The 24,862-nt window shown below is 58.6% G+C and overlaps 7 protein-coding genes across 7 annotated transcripts; 1 reads left to right on the top strand and 6 right to left on the bottom strand.

Moving 5' to 3' along the window:
- Positions 1–592: 592 nt before the first annotated feature.
- On the bottom strand, positions 593–3,519 carry DCS_07643 (Leucine Rich Repeat domain protein; the record flags this gene model as incomplete). The annotated part of the gene is made up of 4 exons (XM_040804927.1): positions 593–1,920; positions 1,988–2,870; positions 2,931–3,009; positions 3,206–3,519. The coding sequence occupies 4 exons, from the start codon at positions 3,517–3,519 to the stop codon at positions 593–595; spliced, it is 2,604 nt and encodes an 867-aa protein (XP_040655031.1).
- Positions 3,520–8,824: 5,305 nt separating this feature from the next.
- DCS_07644 (uncharacterized protein) lies at positions 8,825–9,952 on the bottom strand (the record flags this gene model as incomplete). The annotated part of the gene is made up of 1 exon (XM_040804928.1): positions 8,825–9,952. One exon carries the CDS (start codon positions 9,950–9,952, stop codon positions 8,825–8,827), a length of 1,128 nt encoding a protein of 375 aa, XP_040655032.1.
- Positions 9,953–9,969: 17 nt separating this feature from the next.
- DCS_07645 (uncharacterized protein) lies at positions 9,970–11,818 on the bottom strand (the record flags this gene model as incomplete). Its single annotated transcript, XM_040804929.1, has 3 exons — positions 9,970–11,438; positions 11,662–11,692; positions 11,750–11,818. 3 exons carry the CDS (start codon positions 11,816–11,818, stop codon positions 9,970–9,972), a joined length of 1,569 nt encoding a protein of 522 aa, XP_040655033.1.
- Positions 11,819–12,506: 688 nt separating this feature from the next.
- On the bottom strand, positions 12,507–13,729 carry DCS_07646 (dehydrodolichyl diphosphate synthase; the record flags this gene model as incomplete). Its single annotated transcript, XM_040804930.1, has 3 exons — positions 12,507–13,122; positions 13,178–13,437; positions 13,511–13,729. 3 exons carry the CDS (start codon positions 13,727–13,729, stop codon positions 12,507–12,509), a joined length of 1,095 nt encoding a protein of 364 aa, XP_040655034.1.
- Positions 13,730–17,239: 3,510 nt separating this feature from the next.
- DCS_07647 (uncharacterized protein) lies at positions 17,240–20,853 on the top strand (the record flags this gene model as incomplete). The annotated part of the gene is made up of 8 exons (XM_040804931.1): positions 17,240–17,363; positions 17,438–17,476; positions 17,545–17,662; positions 17,716–17,812; positions 17,955–18,582; positions 18,638–19,097; positions 19,166–20,419; positions 20,481–20,853. The coding sequence occupies 8 exons, from the start codon at positions 17,240–17,242 to the stop codon at positions 20,851–20,853; spliced, it is 3,093 nt and encodes a 1,030-aa protein (XP_040655035.1).
- Positions 20,854–21,432: 579 nt separating this feature from the next.
- Positions 21,433–22,417, bottom strand: DCS_07648 (putative oligomycin sensitivity conferring protein; the record flags this gene model as incomplete). The annotated part of the gene is made up of 4 exons (XM_040804932.1): positions 21,433–21,546; positions 21,624–21,716; positions 21,792–22,103; positions 22,253–22,417. The coding sequence occupies 4 exons, from the start codon at positions 22,415–22,417 to the stop codon at positions 21,433–21,435; spliced, it is 684 nt and encodes a 227-aa protein (XP_040655036.1).
- A 671-nt stretch (positions 22,418–23,088) lies between these two features.
- DCS_07649 (putative maintenance of ploidy protein mob1) lies at positions 23,089–24,262 on the bottom strand (the record flags this gene model as incomplete). Its single annotated transcript, XM_040804933.1, has 4 exons — positions 23,089–23,330; positions 23,413–23,546; positions 23,611–23,704; positions 23,770–24,262. 4 exons carry the CDS (start codon positions 24,260–24,262, stop codon positions 23,089–23,091), a joined length of 963 nt encoding a protein of 320 aa, XP_040655037.1.
- Positions 24,263–24,862: the final 600 nt, after the last annotated feature.

Below are 24,862 nucleotides of genomic sequence, written 5' to 3' on the forward strand. Positions count from 1 at the left end.
CATCAATGCCCGGGTGCCTGGTTGTTCCGAAACGGATCACGTGACGGCACCTACCTCGGTTATTAATAGCACACCAAACTCTCACGCTTCCGGCCATACACGGCACGCGCTTCATGAATGTCATGCCAAATAACTACTTGCAACAATCAATAATATATCCTACCTCGAATACTCCAAAGAGGTGCCCTTGCTGTAGGAGTTGGTAACACTCGGATTCTCAACGAGTACGGGCGATAAACTTGAGGCAACGCCCACATCGAGGCGGAACAGAACTACTTAGTTTGGCAATGGCCGTCGGTAGGGATTGACTGGCCGTGGCAGCGTACCGATGGGGAGATTCAAATAATTATTTAAGTGGCATTCAGCTTTCAGCAATAAAAAAAAATGCATATCGATGATACAAAAACCCCATGAATGTTTAGCCCGAACGCTTTTCCCCGCCAGGAATGCTCAAGGTAAGCGGCTCAGCAAATGCTTGACCCCAAACACCAAGTGAAAAAGGAAAGAAAACAAGGAGAGAAGAGAAGATGCCGAATGCTTTTCGCGCGTCGGTTCGTAAATGCAAGCAAACAAAGGACAAGCCAAGCAAGCATCAGAGTCGTCGACCGAACATGAAGGACCCGTACATGCCCCCGACCTCGGCGACGGCGACGGGGATCTTTCTCATGCCCCAACTCTCGGCGCCCATCTTCCACCAGCGCCTCTGGTTCTCCATGGCGACGGCGGCCGTCGGCTTCCGCACCAGCCAGTATCGGCTGCCAAACTCGCTCGCCTTCCATCCGACGAGCTCGAGGTTCTTGTTGAGCTTGGCGGCGCGCTCGTAGGCGCGCTCGCCGATTTCGACGACGACGAGAGGCGCCGTGGCCGGGGCGAGAAGGGTGCTGGCGCTTCCGATGATGGTGGCAATCTCCGAGATGTCCAGATAACGCAGGGTATGGTGCCGAGAGGCGTCGAAGATGCGGTGAATGTCGCTCATGTCCAATCCGCGGCCGAGGGCCAGCTCCTCGAGGCTCGCGGAGAGGCGAATGATGTGGGGGAGCTGGGACGAATGCATCCTGCTGCCTCGCAAGCTGAGGGACTTGAGCGTCGGCGGCAGCACGGGCAGGAGGACGTCGACGTCGTCCTTTCCGAGCAGAAGATGGTTCGTGGAATCGCTGGCGAGGCTGAGGAAGACGAGGTGGGAGACGGCCGGGTGCGAGGCGATGAACTTGACGACGACCTCGGCCGAAAGATCGGTGCACTTGGCCAGGTTCAGGTGGGTCAGGCGCGCGGTGGCGGGGATCATCTCCAAGGCCTCGTTCGTGATGCGCGTGCCGGCGACGTCGAGGTGGGTGAGGCGAGGGAGGCGCGGCAGGATGGTGGTGAAGACGTCGCTCGGCAGGCTGAGGCACTTGTGCAGCGACAGCTTGGTGATGGAGAGCACGTCGGGCCAGGGGTCGTCGAGGACGGCCTTGAAGGAGTTCTTGAAGGGCGTGGAGGAGCAGGCGCAAAAGTCCAAGGCCTGCAGCTGAGGCATGCGGAAGAAGAGCTTCCTCAGGACGTCGTGGCTGAGGTCGTCGTCGACGTACTCCTGGGCGAGGAACTCCTGAAGGTAGGGGGTGAGGTCGAGGCACTGGGCGAGCGTCTCGGGCGTCAGGTTCCGCGTCATGGCCCGCTCGCTGGCGGTGGAGAAGAGCATGGAGGGGTTGAAGTGGCTAAAGTCCAAGCGCCGGACGATGGTGGCGAGGGCCGGGTACTCGGTGATGGTGCTGAGGAACTTTCGGAAGATGCGCGAGTGCGGGATGGTGATGTGCCGGTAGAGGGTGGTGAGGGTGGCGGCGTGGATGGCGCGCGAGGTCATGAGCAGGGCCATGAGGTCGGTGTTGCGGGTGGTGAGGCCGTTGGGGGGGATCTCGACGACCAAGAGGTCGATGATTTCGCCTAGGGAGAAGCAAGGGTCAGCGGGATCCGGCGAGGAGGTGTCTCGTTGTCGCGCGGCACGACGCACCCAAAACCTCGCTCGGGAGCACCTCGAGGGGCGAGGTTCCGACCGGGTAGGCGCCGACGAGCTTCTTGGGCGGCGGGGCGGGGGCGTGGTCCCAGGTCATGGCCAGCCGCTTGAGATCCTCGAAGCTGCGGCTCGCCAGCTTGCCCTTGATGGGAATCTGCCGCCAGCCGCGGAAGCTGTCCGGGGGGTACCAGAATCCATGGAGCCGGCTGTGCGGTTGGGTCAAGGGGGGTTGGAAGCTCGGCTGCGAGACCTCGTTGGGCGGGGTTTCGTCGAAGACATCCTCGGGGGTGTCGATGTACGACGAGACCTTGGAGCGGGTGAAGGTCTGGGCAAGGCCGTCGTCGTTTTCGCGGACCGAGGAGAAGGAGGATCGTGAGCCGGAATCGGAAGGGGAGAGAGCGCGGGCCATGGTGGATTTGATCAACATGGACGTGTCGAAGTCAAGCACCCGTCGGGGCCCGGCTCCGCTGGGCACGGCCATGTAACGAGCGACAGGCGGGCTCGGCGTGCTTGTCCTGCGCGACGGTCTGCCTATCGTTCCTCTCCTTCCTGCTGTCGTCGGGCCGGGGGAGGGGGCGACGGATGAAGGGCTCGCTCGAGACGGAGGGTCGGTCGGTCGATGGAGGAGCGGGGACGGCGGGCGAACGAGAGCCGATTGCCTCCTTGGCCTGTTGCCGATGGACGAGCGTCGCTCGTGCGGGAGAGAGCGAGGGGAGGGAAGGCGGACTTGGAGGCGGCGAGCGGAGGAGGAGGAGGAGGAGGAGGAGGAGGAGGAGAAGAAGGTGGAAGCGGTGGTAGCGTGGGCGATGGAGTCGTTTTGGCTGTTTTTTTTGGTACAAGTACAAGCGAGTACTGGTCGCCCGCCCACGTCAAAGGTGCGCTTCGACGGCAAGTAAGTGTTACTTACACACAACTACAGTAAGTACAGTACAGCACGCACGCTCTCGCTTCTAGTGGTGCGTAGTGCCCGCACAAGTAGGTCATGCACCGTCGAGTCGTATTCGGGCCCCCCCATGCCACTTATGCAATGTAGGACAAGGTTCCATCACCGCCACGCCACCCGGAGAGGGGGGAGGGGGAGGAGGACCCCAGAGAGGAAGGGGGGGGGGCTTCCTGGGCGGGGTCGCAGCGGTCGGCGGCCCATGCTAGAGGGCGACGAAGGGTGCCGGGGCCCTGGCGGAAACGTGCTGGCACGCAGATTTTAGCGCAAGACACCTAGCGCCGAATCTGGGGAGAATTGAGTAATGGAAACGCTCCATGGCTTCCAGGGGAGTCACCTGAGCAGCGGCACCGACGCCCAGGTCGAGGTTCGCGCGGCGATGGCAAGGGACGGGGAACGACGACCCCATGCATCGGCGCGCTTGTCGGAGCAGGAGCACACGCATTCGTGCTCGATGCTTATTTGCGCCGTGCTCGTACGTAAAATAATGTGCGCAGGCGGGCGGGACGAGGTCGGGGGACTTCGGCGAGGCTGCCTCGGCGATGCTTGCCTGCCATGTGCGATGAACGCCGCGGGACGCAGGCTGCATGGTGCCATCCAGGGACGTACATGAGGAGCAGCGGCACCTGCTGCTCGTACCTGTACATGCACTTGCGGCAGGCAGGAGGCGCGAGCAGGTACATGTACTTGGACGAGCGCCGCGGCACACCTCCCGCACGTACTGTACAGTACATATACTCGGCACGGGGCACACTGCACTCGGTACTCGTACAACCAGCACAAGAACGTGCTGCGCAGGTACAGTACAAGAACTACAAGTACAAGCACTACAAGCACAAGCACTACAAGTACAAGCACTACAAGTACAAGCACTGCAAATACAGGCACTACAAGTACAAGCACGACAAATACGGGCATTGCAAGCACAAGCACTACAAGCACAGGCACAGTTGGTACCGACCTGGCCATGGAACTGCAGCTAGTTGTAAGTACTGTACTCCGTACAGTACATGTAATAGTACGACGGACTACCCATCTCTAGCTCGGTGAGCGCATGCGCCAAGTACGAGGACCCCAAGACTGCACAGGCACAGATCTGTGTACTTTGGCCGCGTACCGGTACTAGCACCTTGACTCTCGCGCATGGCGTCACGCCAGCCGAGGGACTGCAGCATCAACCGCATGGTCCGCCGCGGCGGCCATGGCTCGCCGTTTCTACGTTCCAGAGCCGCCGACGGCCTCGGAGAAGCACCTCTCGCGTGGCTGGCAGCCCTTGGAAAAAAAAGACAGCACCGACATGCAGCCACGACGCAGGCGGACGAGCGGTCCGGGGTAAAATAAAAAACAACACAGGATGTGGTAACAGAAACCCGGGCCTCTACGGGTCCCGTACGGGTCCGCCAGTCATTCGCATCAGCAAATCTACCTTGGGGCGTCCGCTTCCCGCACCGGTCGGCCAATGGCGCAATGGCGCACAGGGGCCACGGCACACGTCGCGCTGCTGCGTCGCCGTACGCCTCCGAGCACGTCGTCTCCCGGCCCCGTGACGTATGGCGGGTGGGAACAGTGCCGACAGGGTCGATACTGTACAGGCACGCACTTTTACCTTTTTGCCTAATTGTGTCACTCAACCAGTCCGAGCCAAGTACAGCACACAGTATTCGAGTGAGCACTGTCGACAATGCGCGTGCTTGGCGCTGCCACGGTACATGCGCATGTACTGTTCCTAGCACTGTACTTAATTAAATAAGTACTTACTGTACTGTATGCTTGCACAACTACTCAATACATTATTTACCGATCGTACTGTACAGCCGTGTACGGGGTACTGTACATGTCGCCAAGTAGGTTTCCATGTACTGTACACTGCCACGCAAGCACTGCATTGTTGACCTTTATACGGAGCAAGCGCACTAAGTACACACCCACTCGAGTACGTGTGCCATGTGTGGATGTCCTCGTCCTGCACAGCGCTCGTACGTACATGAGCAGGCGCAGCTGGGCCATTCTCCGTGCCGGCCTGCTGGGACCCGCGTCACGCGAGCATTCTTTTCTTTTCGCCGGCAGCTACGGCACTAAGGTAGCACTTGTACAATGTGCATGTACGTGCTTGGTTGTCGAGGTTTCCGACATGGAAACGATGTGGTGCGTGCAATGCATGTACGAACGGAGCACAGTACTCCGTACCCCTATCTGCTAAAGTTAAGTACGAGGAATTCCTGGTACTTGTCTGTAAGTACTTATCTGTTCAGGTATGACAGTATTTGCGCTGGACGTACGGAGTAGTTGTACTGGAGTACGGAGTACATGTACTTGGAATGCGATGGAGCAATCTGCGTGCTGGGCCCGTCCGTGGCCCGCTGCAAGCCTGACGCAGTTGTACTTAAACTTAACACAGGTTACCGTACTCCGTACATTAGCATCGTGCTCCGATGCACATTTCCTTGCAGTTCCTGTTGGGTCTTTCAGCACTCATGCCAGCAAGGAACCCCAGGAGCCCATCTCTGTGCGAAATGGACGCGCAAATGATTTGCGAGCACCACCGAGCATGGATGGCATGGATGGGGTTCAGGAGGATGGCATCGCATAACGCTCGCCTTCGTGTTCCGGCCAAGGCACAACACGTGTACTTTGGTGTGCTTGCCGTGCGTATCGGTACCTGCCTATGTAGTATACTGCGCATGCCCACACACTGCAAGTACAGTAAGTCGGCGTACGGAGTTTGTTGTGCAACTGCTTACATGTACAGAGTACCACCCCTCCGATTAGCTCGAATGAGCAACAAGTACCTGTACTCTGTACTTGGAGAATAGCTGTACTTGCATGTACTCGCGCAATTGCTGACACCAACCCATACCAGAAACTGCAAGGTACTTGCGCAAGTACTGCGTACTCGGTGCTTTCGCATGCGTCGCGGGGCCGAGATCGGCCCCTTGGACTCGGCGACCGACTGGTAGGCGAGCCATGGCTGATTAGAACTTGACCTGGGTTCGGGCGAGCGAGCACTTTACTGTACTCACTCACCGGCGGCGCAGGGTGGCCGTCCGTCTCGTGAGCCCTCGCTCCATCACACCCTCTCCATGCTCGAGGGGGCACTGCCGAAACCAGCGGTCCAGCAAGCGGCCGGTTCGAGTGCCCACGGGCAGAGGAGGAGGCGGCGACGAGCGAACAGGCGACGAGCGAACAGGCGACGAGCGAACAGGCGACGAGGAGCCCGCCATCTGCCGCGCTAGTGGCCGTCGGGCCCCTCCGATGGGCGAGGTTGAACTTGGACCGAAGCCCGAAGCCAGCCGCCTCCTACCTTGCACCATCGTGACGTGCGGTGAGGACATTGGCTGATGCGTAGGTACGTGTACAGGTACATGCACTTGTGCAAGCTTGGAGTATCTTTCTGTCAAATGCCAGCGGGGTGACGGGGAAGTGATGTGTGGAGCGAGGTACAGCACGGAGTGCAGGTACTTGTGCATGCGCTGTGCTCCGTACATGCACGCCTACAGTACAGTACATGTACAAGCAAGTAGTATTACACCTACATTTACTCCGTACAAGGTGTAATATTACACATACATTTACAAGCACTGTAATACTTACATGTACAAGTAATAATACATGCAACACTCCATACAAGTGCTCCTCTCTGTACTCCGTACATCCGCAGCAGAACATGGGTGTGTTGACTAGGGTGCCTAGCGGCGCGCGGCGAGCTGGCCCGAATACGGGGCACGGAAGAGAGTTGGCTAGGCGTCTAGACAGGACGGGACAGGTCAGGCGCCCTACTGGCTTTGCACTCGTGACCATGGCCTCCAATGGGATGGGCGCGGAACACCAGCGTTGCTACTTGCTGCGCGAGTATGCTCGCACATGTAGGTGCATGCAAGTACAGTTCTTGACCTGCGTGGTAACAGTACAGACAGATACGAGGACTGGCAAGGAAAAGTTTGGAGAATACAAGTGCTCATCAAGTACGGAGTCGGCACCTGCTGTGCTGCATTCACGGTAATGACGCTAATATTCCAGCAAGTACGAGTTGTCGCGCGCCCAAGCAAGTACATGTACCAGCGCTCCGTACTGTGCATGCACACCCACTCAGTAAGCACCACCGGGAACAGGGCGCCGCCTAGATCCCCGGAGCAATGCCGCACCACCCAACGGAGTGCCTCTCCTTCGCTACATGTACACCTGCAACAAAATTCCGGTTCCTTCGCCATCGGGTACATGTACAGGCACCTTGGCCGCGGCTCTTCATTATGGAGCTTCTCAACCGCGGGTGGCGTGTCTCAGGGAGCCGAAGGCCGGTGTTGCGCCTCGGAGGCTGGGACAGCAAAGCCCGACTGGTTGACAGTCGCCTGTAAGTACGGAGTTGTTACAACACACAGCATTACAGTATTGTTACTTGCTCCGCACAAGAACAGTACTGTACATTAGTACCTACCTAATAGGCACCTGACAGTCTCGTGCCCGGAGTACGGAGTGCAGTACATGTACTGTACTTGTGCCGCCCATCTGTCGACACATCATTGCTGAGCACACCCACCGTACATCCAAGTACTTGCACAAGTACACAACAGTACTTGCATGTGCAGAGTATTATTCATGGCCTCGCAACCCAGACCGCAACGAACCCATATGGCCCTGTAGTATGAACATGAATAATACCCGCCGAGGACTCCGTATGCCGTACCGAGATCCAAGTTATCGCATGAACGGATTTTTAATGCAGCCATGCACAAGTATTACTCCGTACTTGGGTGAGGTATTATTAAGTTATTAATTGTATTATAATATACCTACTTAGGTGCACATCTAGACTGTGCATGTCGAGATGTGTTCGCTTATCTGCATAGAATGGCACCTGAGTACTTACTGGCTACGACACACGTACATCTACAGCAAGTACCGGTACTTACATGTGCTGTGCGGCTGTTAGCAAAATTGGATGAGTGGGTAGGCCGTGCGGGTGCTGTATTCTGACAGCTAAGACGTACCCGTACATCTATTGTACATGTACATGTATATGACGTGACGAGTGGCCCGCGGACTTTGCTCTGCCTTTGTTCTCCTTGAGGCCTGAGGCCCGTGCCGCCTTGCCGATGCGCACGGCAAGTTCGCTCCGATGCTTGCACGTAAGCAAGCTCGACCACGGAGTGCCGCACAGAGAGTCTGGCACCGAGTGCTTTTCATCGTCGCCTTTCCGTCGAGGTCCTTCCTGTCAGCGTCGTCGGACGGACGCAACCCTGGCATTCTCATCCGCTTCCCACCTTGCTTTTCATGCCGGCTTTCATCGTCATTCTGCGGGCAAGGGCGCTCGGAGCCGTTCATCCGCATACGCACACGCTCGCCCGTGCCTATCCCCTACCCTCCACATCGTCCCTCGAGAGCCTGTTCCCTCCTCGGCCGTGCCGTAGCCGTTTCTCCCCTTCGACTGGGGGATGCGGCCCATTCGTTGCACCGAGGCCTCCCTCGGCCTATGCCGGACAAGGGCTCGATCCCCCCTCATCGATGCCTCGGAATGCACGACGGACTCGCCGGCAAGCGAGCTTGGCCCGTGACATGTGTGCGTTTCAGCCGTGATACCAATCTCGGTCCATCTCATGACAGAGACGATGGCCGGCCGTTCCCGCAAGAGGTCAAGTTCCCACCGTTTCATCCTTCACCTCGCAAGCATCACGTCGAGGAGGGAGTGCGCACCGTCACCCGAACGCCTCTCACGCCTTCGTCGCCGATACCTGGCTAGTGTTTTGTGTCTACACCTACAGACAAAAGACATTCTCGCAATCATGCATGCTCTACGCCGTCCACGCACGTGTCCGCGCTTGGTGCCGCTCTCTCGCGCCGCCGCCGGCCGGAAAGAGCGTGCATGTCGTTCCCGGCGCCGGATGACGGTTCGAAATAGGCTACCCGGCGTGCTCTGCGCCAAAGAATAAGAGAGTAAGAAACAAGACAAGACAAAACACGCCATGCTGAAACCCTTCAGGGACACACGCTCCGCCGCAGCACCCAAACGGAACGGCCGGCTGGTGACTGGTGGCCCGTCCGTCCCGGCGCCGGCCGCCATCGCTTACCGGCTGCTCACCTTCTTGTCGCCCATTTTCAGGTGCTTCTTGCAGTCCTCGCAGTACCATTTCGCTGCCACCCTCTCGCGTCAGCGTCCAAAAAAAAAGAAAGAAAACAAAGCAGAGGGCGGAGCGAGGAGGCTCGGACTCACTTTTCGAACCTGGCGCCACCTTGAGGCCGACGCACGCGAGGTGGAACCATTCGCGCTGGCATCGGTCGGCATCGCAAGCCACCATCTCGCCGTAGCTGACGCTGTTGCAGTAGCAGTACGTCGGCTCGTCGCCGTCGCCGTCGTCGTCGTCGTCGTCCCCCTGCGTTGGGCCCCTGCTGGCTTCGTCGCCGGGCGGAGCGAGCGCCTGCGTGGCCGAGTTGATCTTGCGCTTCTTGCCGCCGCCGCCGTTGTCCGTGTTTCGAACCGACCGTGGCCGCGCCGCCTCCTGGGCCGCCAGTATCGCCGGGGTCGACGGCTTGCTCGCCCGCCCGCTTTTGGTCATGACCGTTCCCAGCAGGCTGATCAGCGGCGGCGGCGGCGGCGCGGATTCGCTCTGCTCCGCGCCGTCGCCCCCGCCCGCGTCGTCGACTCCCGGAGTCGACGCCGGCTCGCCTTCCAACTCTCCGCCGCCCCCTTCGCTCTTGATCGGCTCCGGCTTCGCGCTCGACGCCTTGGGCGCGCTCGTCTCGTGGGCGGGTGGCGGGAAGGGAGTGGCCGACGACGGTTCGCTCGTCGTCACCGCCGCCGCCGCCGCCGCCGTTCCGTTGGGTTTGGACGAAGCCGACGACACGGCCCGCGCCCTGCCGTTGTCGGCATTCGACTGCAGCGAATTCCGTCGCGCTCGCGCCGACATGGGTCGAGGCGCGCCGCCCGGCGCCGGTGACCCGCGGGTTGTGATTCTCGGTTCGGGCAACGGTCCCATGACGGGCGACGAAGTGATGGAGGGCGACATGCCGTTCCTGTGGCGAGGCGCCATCGCGCTCGTGTCAGCGCCTATGCCAAACGAACATCGCCGGCGGACGAGGAGAGGAAGGGGGGAGAGGGCGAGAGGGGAGAGGGCGAGAGGGGAGGGGGCGGGAAGGGAGGAGGGGGGATAGATGGGCCATCATCGTACTTCTTTTTGGATTGGCCGCTGCCCGAAGGAAGCGCTTTCCGTTTCCTCGGCCCGTCCGGCGCCGGCGTCCCCCTCGGGCTGCTCGTCTTGACCTTGGGCGCGCTGTTGGCGAGGACGTTGCTCATGACACGCTCCATCGGCTCGCCGCCGTTGGTGGTCCTCTCCACCTTGCGTCGCTTCGGCGGCGGGTTCCCGTTCGTCGAGGCGCCGCCAGAGATGCCGAGGCCGACATTCCCCTCGGCCGTCCTCCGCGCCTTTTGCGTCTTCTTGCCCTCGCCCTTGTTTCGGCCGGCCAGGTCGTCGGCGTCGGAGTCGAGGTGCTGGTTCTTTTGGTTTCGCTTCGCCTGCACCGCCTGCTTCCGAGCGTCGCTCCGCGCCGCCGCCTCGTCGGCCAATGCCTGGGCGGCGGCCGAGATGGCGGCGGCACCGTCGCGGCGGGCTCGTTCGGCGTGCGAGGCCTTGCTGTTTCGGTTCTCGGGGTACGCCCAGTGCGTCGTGCTGCCCCATTTCGCCTCGGCGCTGAACTCGTTCTCGAGGTGCGGCCAGACGTCCTCGACGCGGGCGAGCTGCCGCTGGAGCGCCTCGTTGGCAGTCGAGAGCACGTGGTTCTTCTCCTCGAGCGAGACGAGCATCTCCTGAATCTTCAGCGCCGTCTGTCGGAAGAGCTGCCGGCGCGGGACGTTGGCGTGGTCGAAGACGAACGAGGCGGTCGCCGTGGCTTCGTCCGTCGACGCCTGATGTGCCGAGCTCGCGCTCGAGTGCTTCTGCACCGCCGTGGATGCCGACGTCCGTGCCGCCGCGCTCGCCGCCTCGGCCTCCACGTTCGCTGGCGGGTACGGCAAAGGCGTCGCGGCAGCTTCGGCGACGAGCTTGAAGAGCTGCTCCTCGGGCGCGAAGAGTTTGGCGTCAACCTCCTTGAGCAGTGTAAAGTGACGGACGAGCTCCTTGGGGAGCGCCGTGATGGTGTCGGAAAAGTGCGTGATCGCCGGGAAGATGTCGATGGCCTGGTCGCTCGCCTGGCCGTCCCTGCCACCGCCGGGCCGGGAGGCGTTGGCGGCACTTCGCGCCGGGTTCGTGCGCGTCTGTCGGACCGGCTGGGACCTCCGATGCGCCGGAGCGTCCGCGGGGAGCGGCTTGGCCGACTTCATCCTCGCCGAGGCGACGAGGCCGTTGGACGCGACGGTGACGACCTGGTCGAGCTTGCTTTCGTCGCCGCACTCTGGCTTCCGACGACGACGAGGGCGATTGGCCTTTGCGGAGGCGGCGTGCGCGAGGTCCAAAAGAATATCGGGAATTCGACTCGAGGTGAAGGATGGTCTATGCCATTGCCGCTCGGGGCCAGCGATTGCTCAAAGGGAAACGAAGTCTGGTGATGGGTGGAGGAAGAGAAAAGTGGTGGAGGACGAGGACGCAGGCTGGCCACGCTCACTGCCCTAGGTTGGCTGGTACTTGTACTAGGGGTGGTGGTGGTAGGCTGGCGGCAATAATCGCTGGTAGCGAAGTACGGAGCGGTACGGCGTGATGGCTGGTCCGGTGCACGACGAGGCGAGTACAGTCAGGTACCTGCGTACCGAACAACCATTTAACGCTTGGTACTCCGTACTGCACACTTACAGCGCATATGCTCCGTACTTGCGCTGCAGCCGAGCCCTATGTTACCTGCTGCAGTGGTGCTAGGAGAATGCTGCCACCGCTTGCTTCGTTGCTACGGCCTGGAGCAATCTCCATCTGCAGGACTAGTGCGTAGGCTCCAGGACGTCCGTGTGATTTCGGGGAATAATCCTGCACTGACGGCGCTGTCCACGGCTCGCCAAAGCCTAACAAAGTACCATGGCAAAGGGCCTATCGCCCACGGCCCAACGTGGCCTAGCTGATCTCAGGCGCCCCCGTTCAGCGCCTCGGACGGGTTCAAGGTGTCTCGCTGGCGAGCACCCGCACCCGCCATCTGGCATGTACTTACTGTGCGGTATTACTTACGTCTCCGTAACCCCCCCCGCCGATGGCAGCAGGAGAATCGGGAACGGAGGGGGGAATCGCTTCGTCATGGCTGTACGGGAGCATCCGAGGCGCTGATGAACCCCGGCCAACACCCAGGCTTCCCCTACACCCAGGCTCCCCCTACACCATCGACCGCGTGCTCGGGCCAGGATGCGTATGCCAGCGACAGAGACGTCATCGGGAATCCTCGCCAAGTACTAGGAAGTGCATGCCTTCGGCGCCGCGGGCAGCCAACGGCGATAAGTTGGTCGGCGGCCCATGGCCGTCGGGAAGAGGCAGATGAAAAATCACAATGAGCGCTATGAACCGTTCCGTCCGTCTCCCGGAAAGGACCGTCCTCCCATGCGTCGCCCCCTCGGGCCGTTGCGAGGACCGTGGCTCGCAGGCAGCGTCGCGGCAGCAGTGCGGCACCGACCATTCATTCCGCCAGCCGTCGTGTCTTTGCATTCCAGGCCCTGTCCGGGTTGTCGTCCCTCTCCCTCTGCTTCTGCCTCCACTGCCACTCCAGCATGACCCATATGAAATGTTGCAGGTCAAAGTCGGGCCAGTAGCACTCGAGAAAGAAAATGTGCGTGTCCTGGTGGCACTGCCAGAGCATAAAGTCGCTTAGTCGCTCGACACCGCTAGTTCTGACGAAAAGTTCCAGGGGGGGGTCGAGCGCCGTGTACATGTGCTTCTCGAGCGTCTCGACCGTGATGGTCTCGGGGTTCGGCAGGTGCGAGGCGCCGTACGGCCCGTGCCTCGACCACAGGTGCGGCTTCGGGGAGTCGGGCGACAGCGTCGTCGACGTCGAGTCTCCGCCGTCGCCGTCGGCGTTCTTCTCGGCCTCGTCGCCGTCGGACCCCGCCGTCTCGTAGGGCGACTCGTCCGCGATGGTGTCGAGCTGCGTCGACAGAATCTTCTGCCGGATGCGCGAGGGCGAGAAGGGTGTGCTCTTGGGTGGCGGCGGGGCGAGGAACTCTTCCACCGTCGACCGTATGGCCGTCGTCATCTCGGCCCTCGACGTGTAGGGAAAGCAAATGTTGAGCACGGCCCTGGACCCATGTCAGTCAGCACCAGTTCGTCACGCCCAGGGTGGCCACGACCGACTTGTTGTTGTGTCGCGTCCTGGCAACGGCCTTGTCGACGACTTGGAGAACGTCCTCGCGGATCATCTCCCGCTGCCCGAGGACCCGCACGCAGGCGCCGTAGCGGTCGAGGATGTCGCCGCACGTCGTCAGCTGCTCGAGCTTCACCTTGGCCAGCTGCATAAGCCCTTCCACCTCGTGCTTCGGTCGGTTGAAGTTTTCCACGCTGAAGGCGTAGACGGTGACGACCTTGACGCCGCAACGGTAGCAAATCTCCATGATCTAGAGGGCAGCCAGCGTTAGCCTCGCGCTCCGGCCGGCTCGGACATCCGACGAGGAGGGAGAGGAAGGATACCCGAGCAAGAGCCTCAAAGCCTCGGTGGTGGCCCTCGACAGTCTCCATCCGATGCGTGCGGGCGTATCTTCGGTTGCCGTCCATCTCAAAGGCGACGTGCTGAGGGATCGGGCCCTGCCTGAGGGCGCCGATGAGCAAACTGCGCAGCTGGCGAAGAGCCCATTCTCCCGGCGGAGACTCCAGGATCAGCCGACGCAGGAAAGAGACGGAATCAGACATTTCGACCGAGCATGCAAGAGCCGATCGGCAACGAGGCCGCCCGTTCGAGGCAGCGGTTGGACGGATCGAAGGGGGACGGGCCAGATATCCAATGCGGCGAGGAGCGGCGAGCGAGCGGAGGTTCAAGGTATATCAGTCAGGAAGATGGGTATTCGTCGCGCTGCATGGTGGCCTGAGCAAACAGGGATGGAGACGAGGATGTGGATGGTGATGAGGGAGGGGGGGGTGAGGGTGGGAGGAGGATGGGGGACGAGAAAAGGATAGGGAGACGAGGCAGGCAGTCGAGGTGAAGAGTGAGACCACGACAGCCAGTGGCGGAGTCGTAGATCGCGTCGGTGGATGGAGGGAGGATTTGGACAGAGTCGGGAGAGGCAGGTTCCACTCCAAGGGCGTCAGGGCATCCTATGCACGCTGTGGCCCTGATCCTGGCGGGAGTACCTGTCAAGTACACGGAAGAGGGGCGTGCCAGGGGCGGGCTTGCAGGCAACCGTAGGCGGGTTGTATGTATCTCTGGAGTACACAAGTACAGCGTACTTAAGTACTGTACGTACTAACTTACGGGGGGGTTGTAGCCTTTGGCGGACGGCGACTCGCCTCAACCGCTTCACGCTTCACGCCGTGCGCCGCACCGTCGTCGAGCTGACATGCGTGAACCTGACGTGGGATGCCGGACGAGCTGGCGGATTCGACACGACGGTGCCATGTGCCCTGCCGTCACCGCCATCTTTTCCCTTCTCAGGCTCGTTCAGTGGCCCCGTCCGAGTTCCGCAGCGGTGGGTGAAAGCCAGGCCTGACGTCGAGGCTAGAGCTAGGCCGATGCGCCACCTTCAGCTGCGGCCTCGGAACTTTGGCACACTTGACGTCGCCACGAGGTCGGTCTGGAGGAACTGGTGATCATCCCGAAAGTCAGCCGGGGAAGCCGTCCGGTCTGCGATTCGCAAGGAAAGGTTTCAGGAGCAGGAACCCTTGACGACGGATAGAGAGCGCGCCTGCATTGTATTTGCATCGATGGTGGGCGCAAATACCATGTCCGCTGTGTTGCGACACGTTGGGGCCGTCGCTGGTCCTCTTCGACAGCGAAACTCGGGCTCAATTCCGTCACTTTTAGCTGCTGGCAGTGCCTCGCCTCGTTCTCCTTTGTCGATCCACCGTTCCGTTCAGGCTACGGTCCAGCCTAGCATCCGTCTGATCTGTTCTGATCTGGTAATTATGATCTGGTCCGGTCTGATCTGATCTGGACTGGCCAGGCCTGGGCCGAAACTTGCCGCTTTTTTTCTTCTTTCATTCGCCTTTTTTTCATTTTACCGCCAGTTGCCAACATCCGCAGCGCAGCGCTCGGAGCCCTCACTGAGTCCCAACGCCTGACCCCGCCAACGCCTGCTGGCTGCACGCCATCTGCCACCTGCCAACTGCCGCAGCCATGCCGCGGATAGATGCTCGGAAACGGCCCTGGATACGTCTACAGTACGGAGTACGGAGTACATTGATGTACAATGTACGCTTGAAGGCCATGCATAGGATATGTTAGCCAGAAGCACAGGATATATTTTCGTGCAAGTATTGCGTTGTATCCACTCCGGCTCAGCAGTGCCTTACGGCGATAGGCTTGCAGCATTCTCTCCGTACTTCAATCGGAAGCATGGGCCTAATTCGTGTCGCGCACACCCGCAAACTGGTGCAGATAAAACGCAGTCATGCAAGGGTACGCGACGAGTATCGCAGCAAACCAGATGGTGCATGCATTTGTGTCAGTGCTTGTAGTTGCGAGGGCAGCTCGTTTGGCGTATGGACCCGAGAAGATGATATCTCAGCCCCGAATCCTTCTGCCATTTCAAGTCTAGGTCAGTAGGTACATGTCCACCTACGGGGCACTCTGCACGGAGTATTACTTATTGTACTGCGCCGAGTCTTCACCATACTCGTAATACCACCGTACATGCAGGTCTAGTACCTAGTAAGTATTAGTACGGAGTGCATTTATAGGTGTGAGGTACTGTCAGTGTCAAGCAGTACTCTGCACACGGTCCCGCCTGTTGTTTGTACTTACTAGGTACTTGGGCACAGCACTTCTGTAAATGTCCTGCAAGTACTTTAGTACTTAGTATTAGTGGAAATATCCACAGACATTGACCTCGCTCAGGGGCTTACAGGGGCCATGTCGGGATTGAAAGCGTTCTCTGCACTTGTACAGTATGGAAACGGCGGCTACGGGTACGAGGTATTATTTTGATACTGGACAAAGTTCGGAGACATGTCGTATCCTACTATCCTTACGGAGTACTGTGCAGTAAGTACTGTACTTACATTAATGTGCTGTACTGTAAGTACAGTGCATGCATCGATAAGTTGGACGGAGCAAAGTCCCCACCAACCAGGCACTCTACTTGTACGTACTTGCTGGGTTCAAATGTACATGTTCTCCGTACTAGGTACAGTGGGTGTAGGTACTCTGTACGCCTATCTTTGTACTTGCTGTACAGTACACTTGTAATACCTACACCTACGGAGTACCAAGTAGGTGCTAACCTAGTAGTAAATACAGAGTAATACTAGTACGGAGTGCAGTACATACGTGTACGTGTGCATTGGCAAAACCAAGCATTGACGCGTACTGTACTTAGTGAGTCGTACCCTGTCCACTCGTACTTCACCTTGGCACCGGCTTAGTGATGTACCCCTAGCATCCCATCCCACGGTGAAAGAGTACCAACTGATACTGTACTTGCACCCGTACGAAGCTGAGAGCTTCATCATTCCCCACCGCACATGAAAGCGCGGCCCCGATATGCCCTACGCTGTATCTCGCAGTCGTCAAGGCAAAGTACATCAACCAGGACGCTAGGAAGAGATTGCTTGATAGTTTCAGATGACTGCTCCGAGGCGGGAAGATCTAGATGCTAGTCCCGTAGCGTCGAATGTTTCCAGACGAGCCTACTTGTGTTCGTACATGTACTTGCATATACTTGGGAAGGCAGCGCATGTACGGCTGGGCATCGTGCCGAGTACATATGGTGGCACGTAGCAGCTTCGTACGAATTCGTACCAGTATCGTAGACACAAGCGCCTCGTAAGTATCTGCAAGTACCTGTACTCCGTCCATGTGTAGGGTACGTACTAGTAAGTTCAAGTACATGTACGGGGTTCTCTGGACACCTACGGGAGGTCATGAAGCAGCCTGCTAGAAAATATAGGCCTCAGTCAGTGGCTTGCAAGTCGCCCAGCGGGCTTGAAACTGTCCTCCGGAAGTAGGTATGGGTATGTCTGCCCCGCTATACTGCTGTGAGCCCCACGTCCAAGGCGCTGATGTGACGCCATCAGCTTAGGTGCCGGCGCAGGTGAGCAAGGAAGCTCCCCTATGCCGAGCCGATCAATTCATACTTTCGGCTCCCTCATTCCTTCCCAGACCCGTCGCCTCACAAAACGTACTGAAATTCTCCCCTTCCGTGCTCTCCAGACTTCCGCCCCTCACCGGATAGTCTCTGTCGCCCTTGTCGAGGCTCTTCTTGCGACATGGTTGTCTTTGACGGCTTCGAGTACCTCACCGAAGAGGAGAAGCGCCTCAAGGAGGATCGCGAGCAAACCAAGTACTGGAAGAAATGGGGGCCCTATGTTTCCGAGCGTCAATGGGCCACAGGTATGAAAATGCCTTCCACCCGAGCCTCGTCGAGAGGTGGCCGTGGCAGCAGTGGCTAACAAGCTTGACCTCAGTGAGAGAAGACTACAGCCAGGATGGTGACGCTTGGAGTCGTATGCGTCCTGCTTGTCCCTCCCGGTCCGTCCCGGCGATTCCTCGATTGGTTAACCGTTGCTTCCAGACTTTCCCCACGATCATGCCCGATCCCGCACCTTCCGATGGGGCGAAGATGGCATCGCCGGTGTCTCCGACACCCACGGCTTCCAGAACATTGCCTTCAGCTTCTGGAATGAGAAGGAGTAGGCTGTGGCCATCATCGGAAAGTCGACGCCTCCGTGCTGACGAGGAACAGCGAATTTCTGAAAGAACGCCTCTTCGGTCTGTCCAACCCTCAGGGCAACCATGGAGAGAGCGTCAAGGAGGCGCATTTCCATCTCGACAACACCCCCGTACGTCGGAACCAGTGCCTGCCCCCTCTACCCCATGCCGCGCCTTGGCCATTCTGCTGACTCCGGTCGTCTAGACTGTACGATCTCGTCCATCCTCTTGCCGTCCACGGCCCGGTCCGCATCGCCTGCTGACCCGCCGCAGCACTCGTACATGAAGTTTCTCTACAAGTACCCGCAGCAGGCCTTTCCCTACAAAGACTTGATCACGGAGAGTGCGAGGAGGGGTCGCTCAGACCCGGAGTATCAAATTCTCGACACCGGCATCTTCAACGACAACAGGTACTGGGACATCATCATCGAGACGGCAAAGGAGAAGGATGACCCCGACGAGTTGCTCTTCCGAGTCACCGCTTGGAATAGGGGCCCGGACCCGGCACCGCTCCACCTCATCCCGCATGTCTGGTTTCGAAACACGTGGAGCTGGGGCAGGGAGCCCGACGATATGAAGCCCTCCATCGCCTTTCACACCGATACGGCGGCCAAGTCGGAACACCCCAGTCTCGGTCCTCGATACACCTGCTTCTCCCCATCGCCCGGCGTCGGTTCGAGCGGGGACGACGTCTTGCCCAAGATGCTGTTTACCGAAAATGACACCAACTACAAGGTCCTCTACGACCAAGAAAACAAGCAGCCCTATGTCAAGGATGCCTTTCACCGGTACATTGTCGACGGCGAAAAGGCCGCAATCAACCCTGCCCAGGTCGGCACAAAGTGTGCTGCTTGGTTCGACTTCAGCGAAGACGGTGGTGTCAATCCCGGGGAGTGTGCCGGTACGTCCCGTCCTGGCAAGCCGTCGCTGATGCGAAGCTCAACTGACCTTGCTAGTCGTTCGATTCCGCTTCTCCAAAGCGGACAGGTCCTTCCTGGACGAGGAGGAGTTTGACGAGGTCATGGAGCAGCGCAAGGAAGAAGCGGACGAGTTCTATTACCGGATAAGTCCGCTGCCGATGACGGATGATCTACGCAACATCCAGCGACAGGCCTTCTCGGGGATGATGTGGACGAAGCAGCACTACTATTTCGTATGGGACCACTGGGCCAACGGCGACAAGACAACGCCGCCCCCGCCCAAGCAACGGATGGGAGTCCGGAATGCGCAGTGGAAACACATGCACTGCGACGACATCCTGTCGATGCCCGATTCGTGGGAATACCCCTTCTTCGCCGCCTGGGACACGGCCTTTCACTGCATCCCGCTGGCCATGATCGATCCCGAGTTCGCCAAGAAACAGCTCGACTTGTTCACGAGGGAGTGGTACTGTCATCCAAACGGACAGCTGCCAGCGTCAGTTTGCCCTTGCCTCCAAACGCAACCCCCCTCTCGCACGGCCGCGCTGACAATGTTGTAACCAGGTACGAGTGGAACTTCAACGACGTCAACCCTCCCGTTCACGCCTGGGCCACCTTTCGCGTCTTCAAGATTGAGCGAAAGATGTACGGTCGACAGGATCTCGACTTTCTCGAACGCGTCTTCCAGAAGCTCCTCCTCAACTTTACCTGGTGGGTCAACCGCAAGGACAGCGACGGCAACAACGTTTTCGAGGGCGGCTTCTTGGGCCTCGACAACATCGGCTTGTTCAACCGGTCCGAACCGCTGCCCACTGGTGGCCTTTTGGAGCAGGCAGACAGCACCGGGTGGATGGCCTTCTTCTGCCTGTCCATGCTCAACATCTCGCTCGAGCTGGCAAAGCATCGCCGCATCTACGAGGACATTGCCTCCAAGTTCTTCGAGCACTTCATCTTCATCAGCGACGCCATGACGTTCCGAACGGAAACCAATGGCGATTCGCCAGCTCACTCGCTCTGGAACCAAGACGACGGTTTCTACTACGACGCCATCTCGTGGGGAGGGCCGTACATCCAGCAGCTGCCCGTCCGGTCCTTGGTCGGCCTCATTCCCCTGTATGCGACGACAACGCTGGAGCCGGAGCTCATGAACAAGCTACCATCCTTCCGCAAGAGAGTGGAGTGGTTTGTCAAGAATCACTGCGATATAGCGGAGAGAAACATGGCGAGCATCGCCAAGAGGGGCAAGGGGGACCGCATCTTGCTTTCGATGGTGAACAAAGATCGCCTGGAGAAGATCCTGAAGAGAATGTTGGACGAGGATGAATTTTTTAGCGATCACGGTATCAGATCGCTGTCCAAGTATCACAAGGAACACCCGTACTCCATGAATGTCGACGACCAGCGGTTCGAGGTAGGATACGTGCCGGGCGATTCCGACAGCGGCCTCTTCGGCGGCAACAGCAACTGGAGAGGGCCGATCTGGCTTTGCGTCAACTTCCTCCTCGTCGAGTCCCTGCAGCGCTTCTACCTCTTCCACGGGCCCGAGTTCCAGGTCGAGTGTCCGACGGGAAGCGGCACCTACATGCATCTTGGCAAGGTTTCGGAGGAAATCCAGCACCGGCTGCAACACCTCTTCGCGAGAACTGACGATGGACGGCGAAGCATCAACGGGGACCACGACCTTCTCAATTTCGACAAGTACTGGAAAGATCATGTCTGGTTTTACGAGTTCTTCGACGGCGACACGGGACGTGGTCTCGGAGCCAGCCACCAGTGCGGCTGGACAGGCTTGATCGCTCGCATGATCCACGACACAGGGTAAACCCCAGCGCCTGGCTCATCTCCCTTCCCTTCTCGGCTAACACGTTGATCGTTGCAGAGTCACCTGCCGCCTCCCGCAGACACCCCGTACCCCTAGGGTAGCCATGTCACACTACTTTGATGAAATGTTCCACCGAAATGTCGAGAATGGCACGTCACGAAGCGACACGCCGCGGCACACACGCCGGTCGTCGATGGCGCGCTCCATCAGCGCCCGCAGCGACTTTGACACGCCCGTCAACGTCGTCGATGACGACGCCCGCTCTACCGCAAACTCGGTCGTGAACGACGAGGGCCGATCGAAGGAAAAGATCGAGGCAGACGAGCACATGCGTCACTACGTTACCGACCAGCTCAATCGGTTCAGAAACCAGAGTGACGACTACGTGGACTATGTGACGGACGATGAGATTGAGACCAAGGCTTGGTAGCTGCAACACATGTGCCGTCTAAAAGGACTCTTTTATTTTCCGTCGGCGTGGAGGAGTTTGGTCAATTGTACAGTAGGTATGCCATGTGCATTGGTCTCTTGTTATCAATGGGCTGGATGTTAGACACTAGATTCAACAGAGCACGGATGCACCTCGACGAACTCTGGCGGTTCGAGGAGATGTTCAGATATATATATATATATATATACAGGACCGGCGCCGGCCTATTGCTCACTGCTCAGACATATGGTCAAGTGAGTTGGGTCCCTTGCGGGACGTTTTCTTGACAAGGACGAAAGGATCACGGGGCATGGGCATGGGTAAAAGAATTATATTCCACACACCGCTATCAACGACGTCATACAAAGTTTGACGCGCACACGGTCACCCGGAATCGTCGTAATAGCTGGCTTCCACTTCCATCTCCCCATCTCCTTCCCGGCGGCGTCCCGTGGATGGCGCCAGGACGACAGACATCGCTCGGCTCACAGGTGGGCAGCCTGTGTTTCGAACACCTGAACGTAAGGAACTTTGGGGTTGTACGAGTTGCTATGCAGTTGGGTCAAGTATCGGTTGTTTTTACAGGGTGTCGTTGAGGAGCTTGTTCATCTTGGCGATACGGGCCGAGACGCTGAGGTCGATGGTTCGGTCGCCGACCTCGACCACAAGCCCACCAACAATGTCGGGGTTGACCTAAATGAGGGGAACTTTGGTTAGAGGGATATGATCTGTGGTGTAGGCGGACATGTGCGGTAGGGATGGGTGCATACCTGGTTGGTGACCTTGAGTTTCTTGCCCTGGCCGACGTAGGCGGACTTGGCGACAGCAGTCTCCAGTCGCGACAAAGTCCTTGCATCCAGAGCCTGTGAGAGGCGCCGAAGATGATCGTATTAGCACGTCGAACGACACAACCCTCCCATAAGTTGGCATGCTCGTACCTGAGCGCTCGTCACGGTCATCTCCACTTCGCCACGGGAGGCGGACATGAGCTGGCTGAACTTTTCGCAGACGCCCCGGAGCAGGCCGAGGCGGTTGTTCTCGGCGAGCGTCTCGAGGAAGTTCTGGACCGTCTGGTTGCTGCCGCCGGTGTGCTTGTTGAGCTCGGCAACGATGGCCGACTTATCCTCGGCGGTGAGGGTAGGGGCGGACAAGAGAACGGCCAGCTTGGCGTCCTTTTCGAAGATGTTGGCGAGGTTGGAGAGGGCCTTGGCCGTGGGGTCGAGGGTCGAGGACTTGGAAGCAGCCGTGTACTAAATTGACGCACGTCAGCAAAGGCGACATCTGGCCAAACGCTGGCATCTTCATAGTCCACCGCCGCCCTATCAAGGAACCAGCGGTGTACCCGCAGCGTCTTCTCTGCCCATTGGGGACCTTGGATAGGTTGGGGAAGAAGTCGTACCAAGGCGGAGGCGTAGGTGCCGTCAATGCCGAAGACGCTGATGGGGGGTTGGCCCTCGTTGCCAGTGGCAGCGGCGGCAAAGGTCCGTGCCGGCGTCGCGCAGATTGCGACGGCACGCTGGGGAGCGGCGGCGCGGACGGTACGGAAGACTTGTCGGGAGAGCATGGCGGCGGGCGTGGGAGGAGGAATTGGCGTTGAGGAGGGGATTGACGGCGACGTTGAGAGGCGTGGCGTGGAGCTCGTTGTTTCGACGTTCTCGCCGTCTCGGCAATTTTGGAACTTGATGCCTGGCCATTGTGAGGCATCAACATTTGCGTGGATTACATAATACGCCAACCTTGCTCGCGCCTATTCTGGCTGGAGGAGGCACTCCGGTACATTACTTAAGTACTTACGGAGTAATTACTTGTACTTGTAAGTATAGTTGTACTTGATACTTGTAGAGTACTGTAAGCAAATGGACACTTTACGGTCCTCCGTACTTACATTATTTATAGTATTATTACTGTATGCTGGGTTTACGAGTACTTGTAATACTTATACTGTACTCCGTACTTGCACTTAATTTACATGTGCTTCATTCTCCCCTCTTCAATCACTTCTGTGTGGGGTGGCTGGCGAAATTACGCTGGAGCAGATAAATCACGACAGAGAATGGGACAGGGGAAGGTGAGATGTATTAAAACCAAGATTCATCCCTTCATCACCTCCCGAGTCTGTGTCATCCAACGATGGTGTCCATGCAAGCAGTTCCTGTAGCGCAATATCCCAACGCCGTAGCTCCCTAACAGTGCAGCGCCATGCTCCCCCCTTCCCTCATCATCTTGCCAAATTTTTTAATCACTCCGCAGCATGCTGTCGACGAGATCTCCCAAAGGACCCCAGTAGTCTCGGCCGCTGGCAAGGCTGTGCTCGTCGATGAAGAGGACGTATTGCTTGAAGCTGGTATTCAGATGCGGCTCGAGGCCGAGCTCTCGAATGACTGGGTAGTGGTGGCAGTAGATGTGAGCGTAGACGCGATACATGCGCTTGAAGATCTGGCGGACGAGGGCCGGGAACGACTTGGGAAAGGGTACGCCTGAGACGAAATCAGCATGCGGTCGCCCTCTGTGCGTGCATGATAAACGACAGCAGTCTCCTGGGGCAGGGCACGGGCATACCAATCTTGCTGGGCATGACCGATTCATTGTCGATATTTGCTTGCACCCAGGCCATGAGCTGCTCGATGTAGGCGGGAGCGGGCATCTTGGTCGGCTTCTTGAAGTTCTCATTGTCCTGCCAGAGGTATTCGAACCTGTCACGGTCGGTTAGTTAGCACCGTTGCTTGGCAAATCATAAGCGCCGGTTCGGGTGCTCACTCGTCCGTCGCCTTCATCTCGGGACACGTCTGCGGGGAGCAGAACTCGGTGATGGCACCATAGAGGATATTGATTTGGTTGTAAAAGTCGACCACTGGCTCGCCGTCAGCGCTTGGCCTCCGCTCCGGCAAGGGCAAGGGCATCGTTGGCCCGGCTCACTGTTGACCGCAAGCCACTCGTTTTCGTCCTCGCCTTCGGGCAGCTTGACGATCTTTCTCAAGCTGCGACCGCCGAGGGTGACTTCGGCATACTGGCGCAGCTGGTGGCTCGTGGAGCCGCTGTTGCCGACGCGCGGACGAAACTGGTTCTTCGCCCGTTGGTTGCTATCCGTGTCGGCCTGCACGTCAGCCGATGTCACGACAGTCGAATCCGATGGTGGTCTGTAGGGAGGCTCCTCGCGAACGGGGATTATGGTGCGATCGAGCCGCATCATCGTGGCGACCGATTTGGGGCTGAGGTATCGAAAGGCCAGAGCCGTGATGGCGGCCATGATGGAGCAGAAAGGGGATCGCCTTCGGACGGGAGGGCAAGGGCAGAGGGGCGGACGGGAGGGGACACGAACACGGTATTGAGGAACTGGGACATGGTGACGACGTTGAGTCGAGTGCGAGAGTTGTCGACGAGATCGAAGCCTGCTGAATGAAGGCTGCATTCCAGCCGTTAGCGGGGTAATGGCAGCATCGTGTCGTCGAGCATGGTGAAAGGCTTACGTGTGGATGGTGCTCGTCCGTCCAGCAATCAATGGACTGCGGGCCCGTCGGTTCCTTGCAAGGCACTCTCGCGAGGACGTGGGGAGGGAGATGTATACGTCGCGGGGTAGAAATGGTGCTTTTTATGGATGATGGCAGAAGCGTGTTGCGGTGTAGATGATGATGGTCGTTTGTGGTGATGATGCAAGCTTGGAGCGTGTTTACTGATTGACTTGGGTCCGTTGCCTGGCGGACCACGGGTAGCTGGTCATCGCGAACAGGGAGCGTTGCCAGCCGTAGCGGCCCGCTAAAGGGTGGGTACCAGGCGCCCTGCATACAGTAGGTAGGTCAGTACTCCGTACCAACATACAGAACGTACAGTACACTTACAGTGGTACCAGCGCTGTAAATCATGGTAGCTGGCAAGTAACTTGCTGTATTATTCAAGTGATAGTTCATTACTCCGTAATTACGGAGTATTACTTCGTACTTATATGAATGAACACCAACGCCCCCAGAGCTGTCTCACTACGCCCACTGCGCCCAATGCGCCGACGATCCCA

The sequence above is a fragment of the Drechmeria coniospora genome, chromosome 03 (genome assembly GCF_001625195.1).
Source record: "Drechmeria coniospora strain ARSEF 6962 chromosome 03, whole genome shotgun sequence".
Taxonomy (NCBI): domain Eukaryota; kingdom Fungi; phylum Ascomycota; class Sordariomycetes; order Hypocreales; family Ophiocordycipitaceae; genus Drechmeria; species Drechmeria coniospora.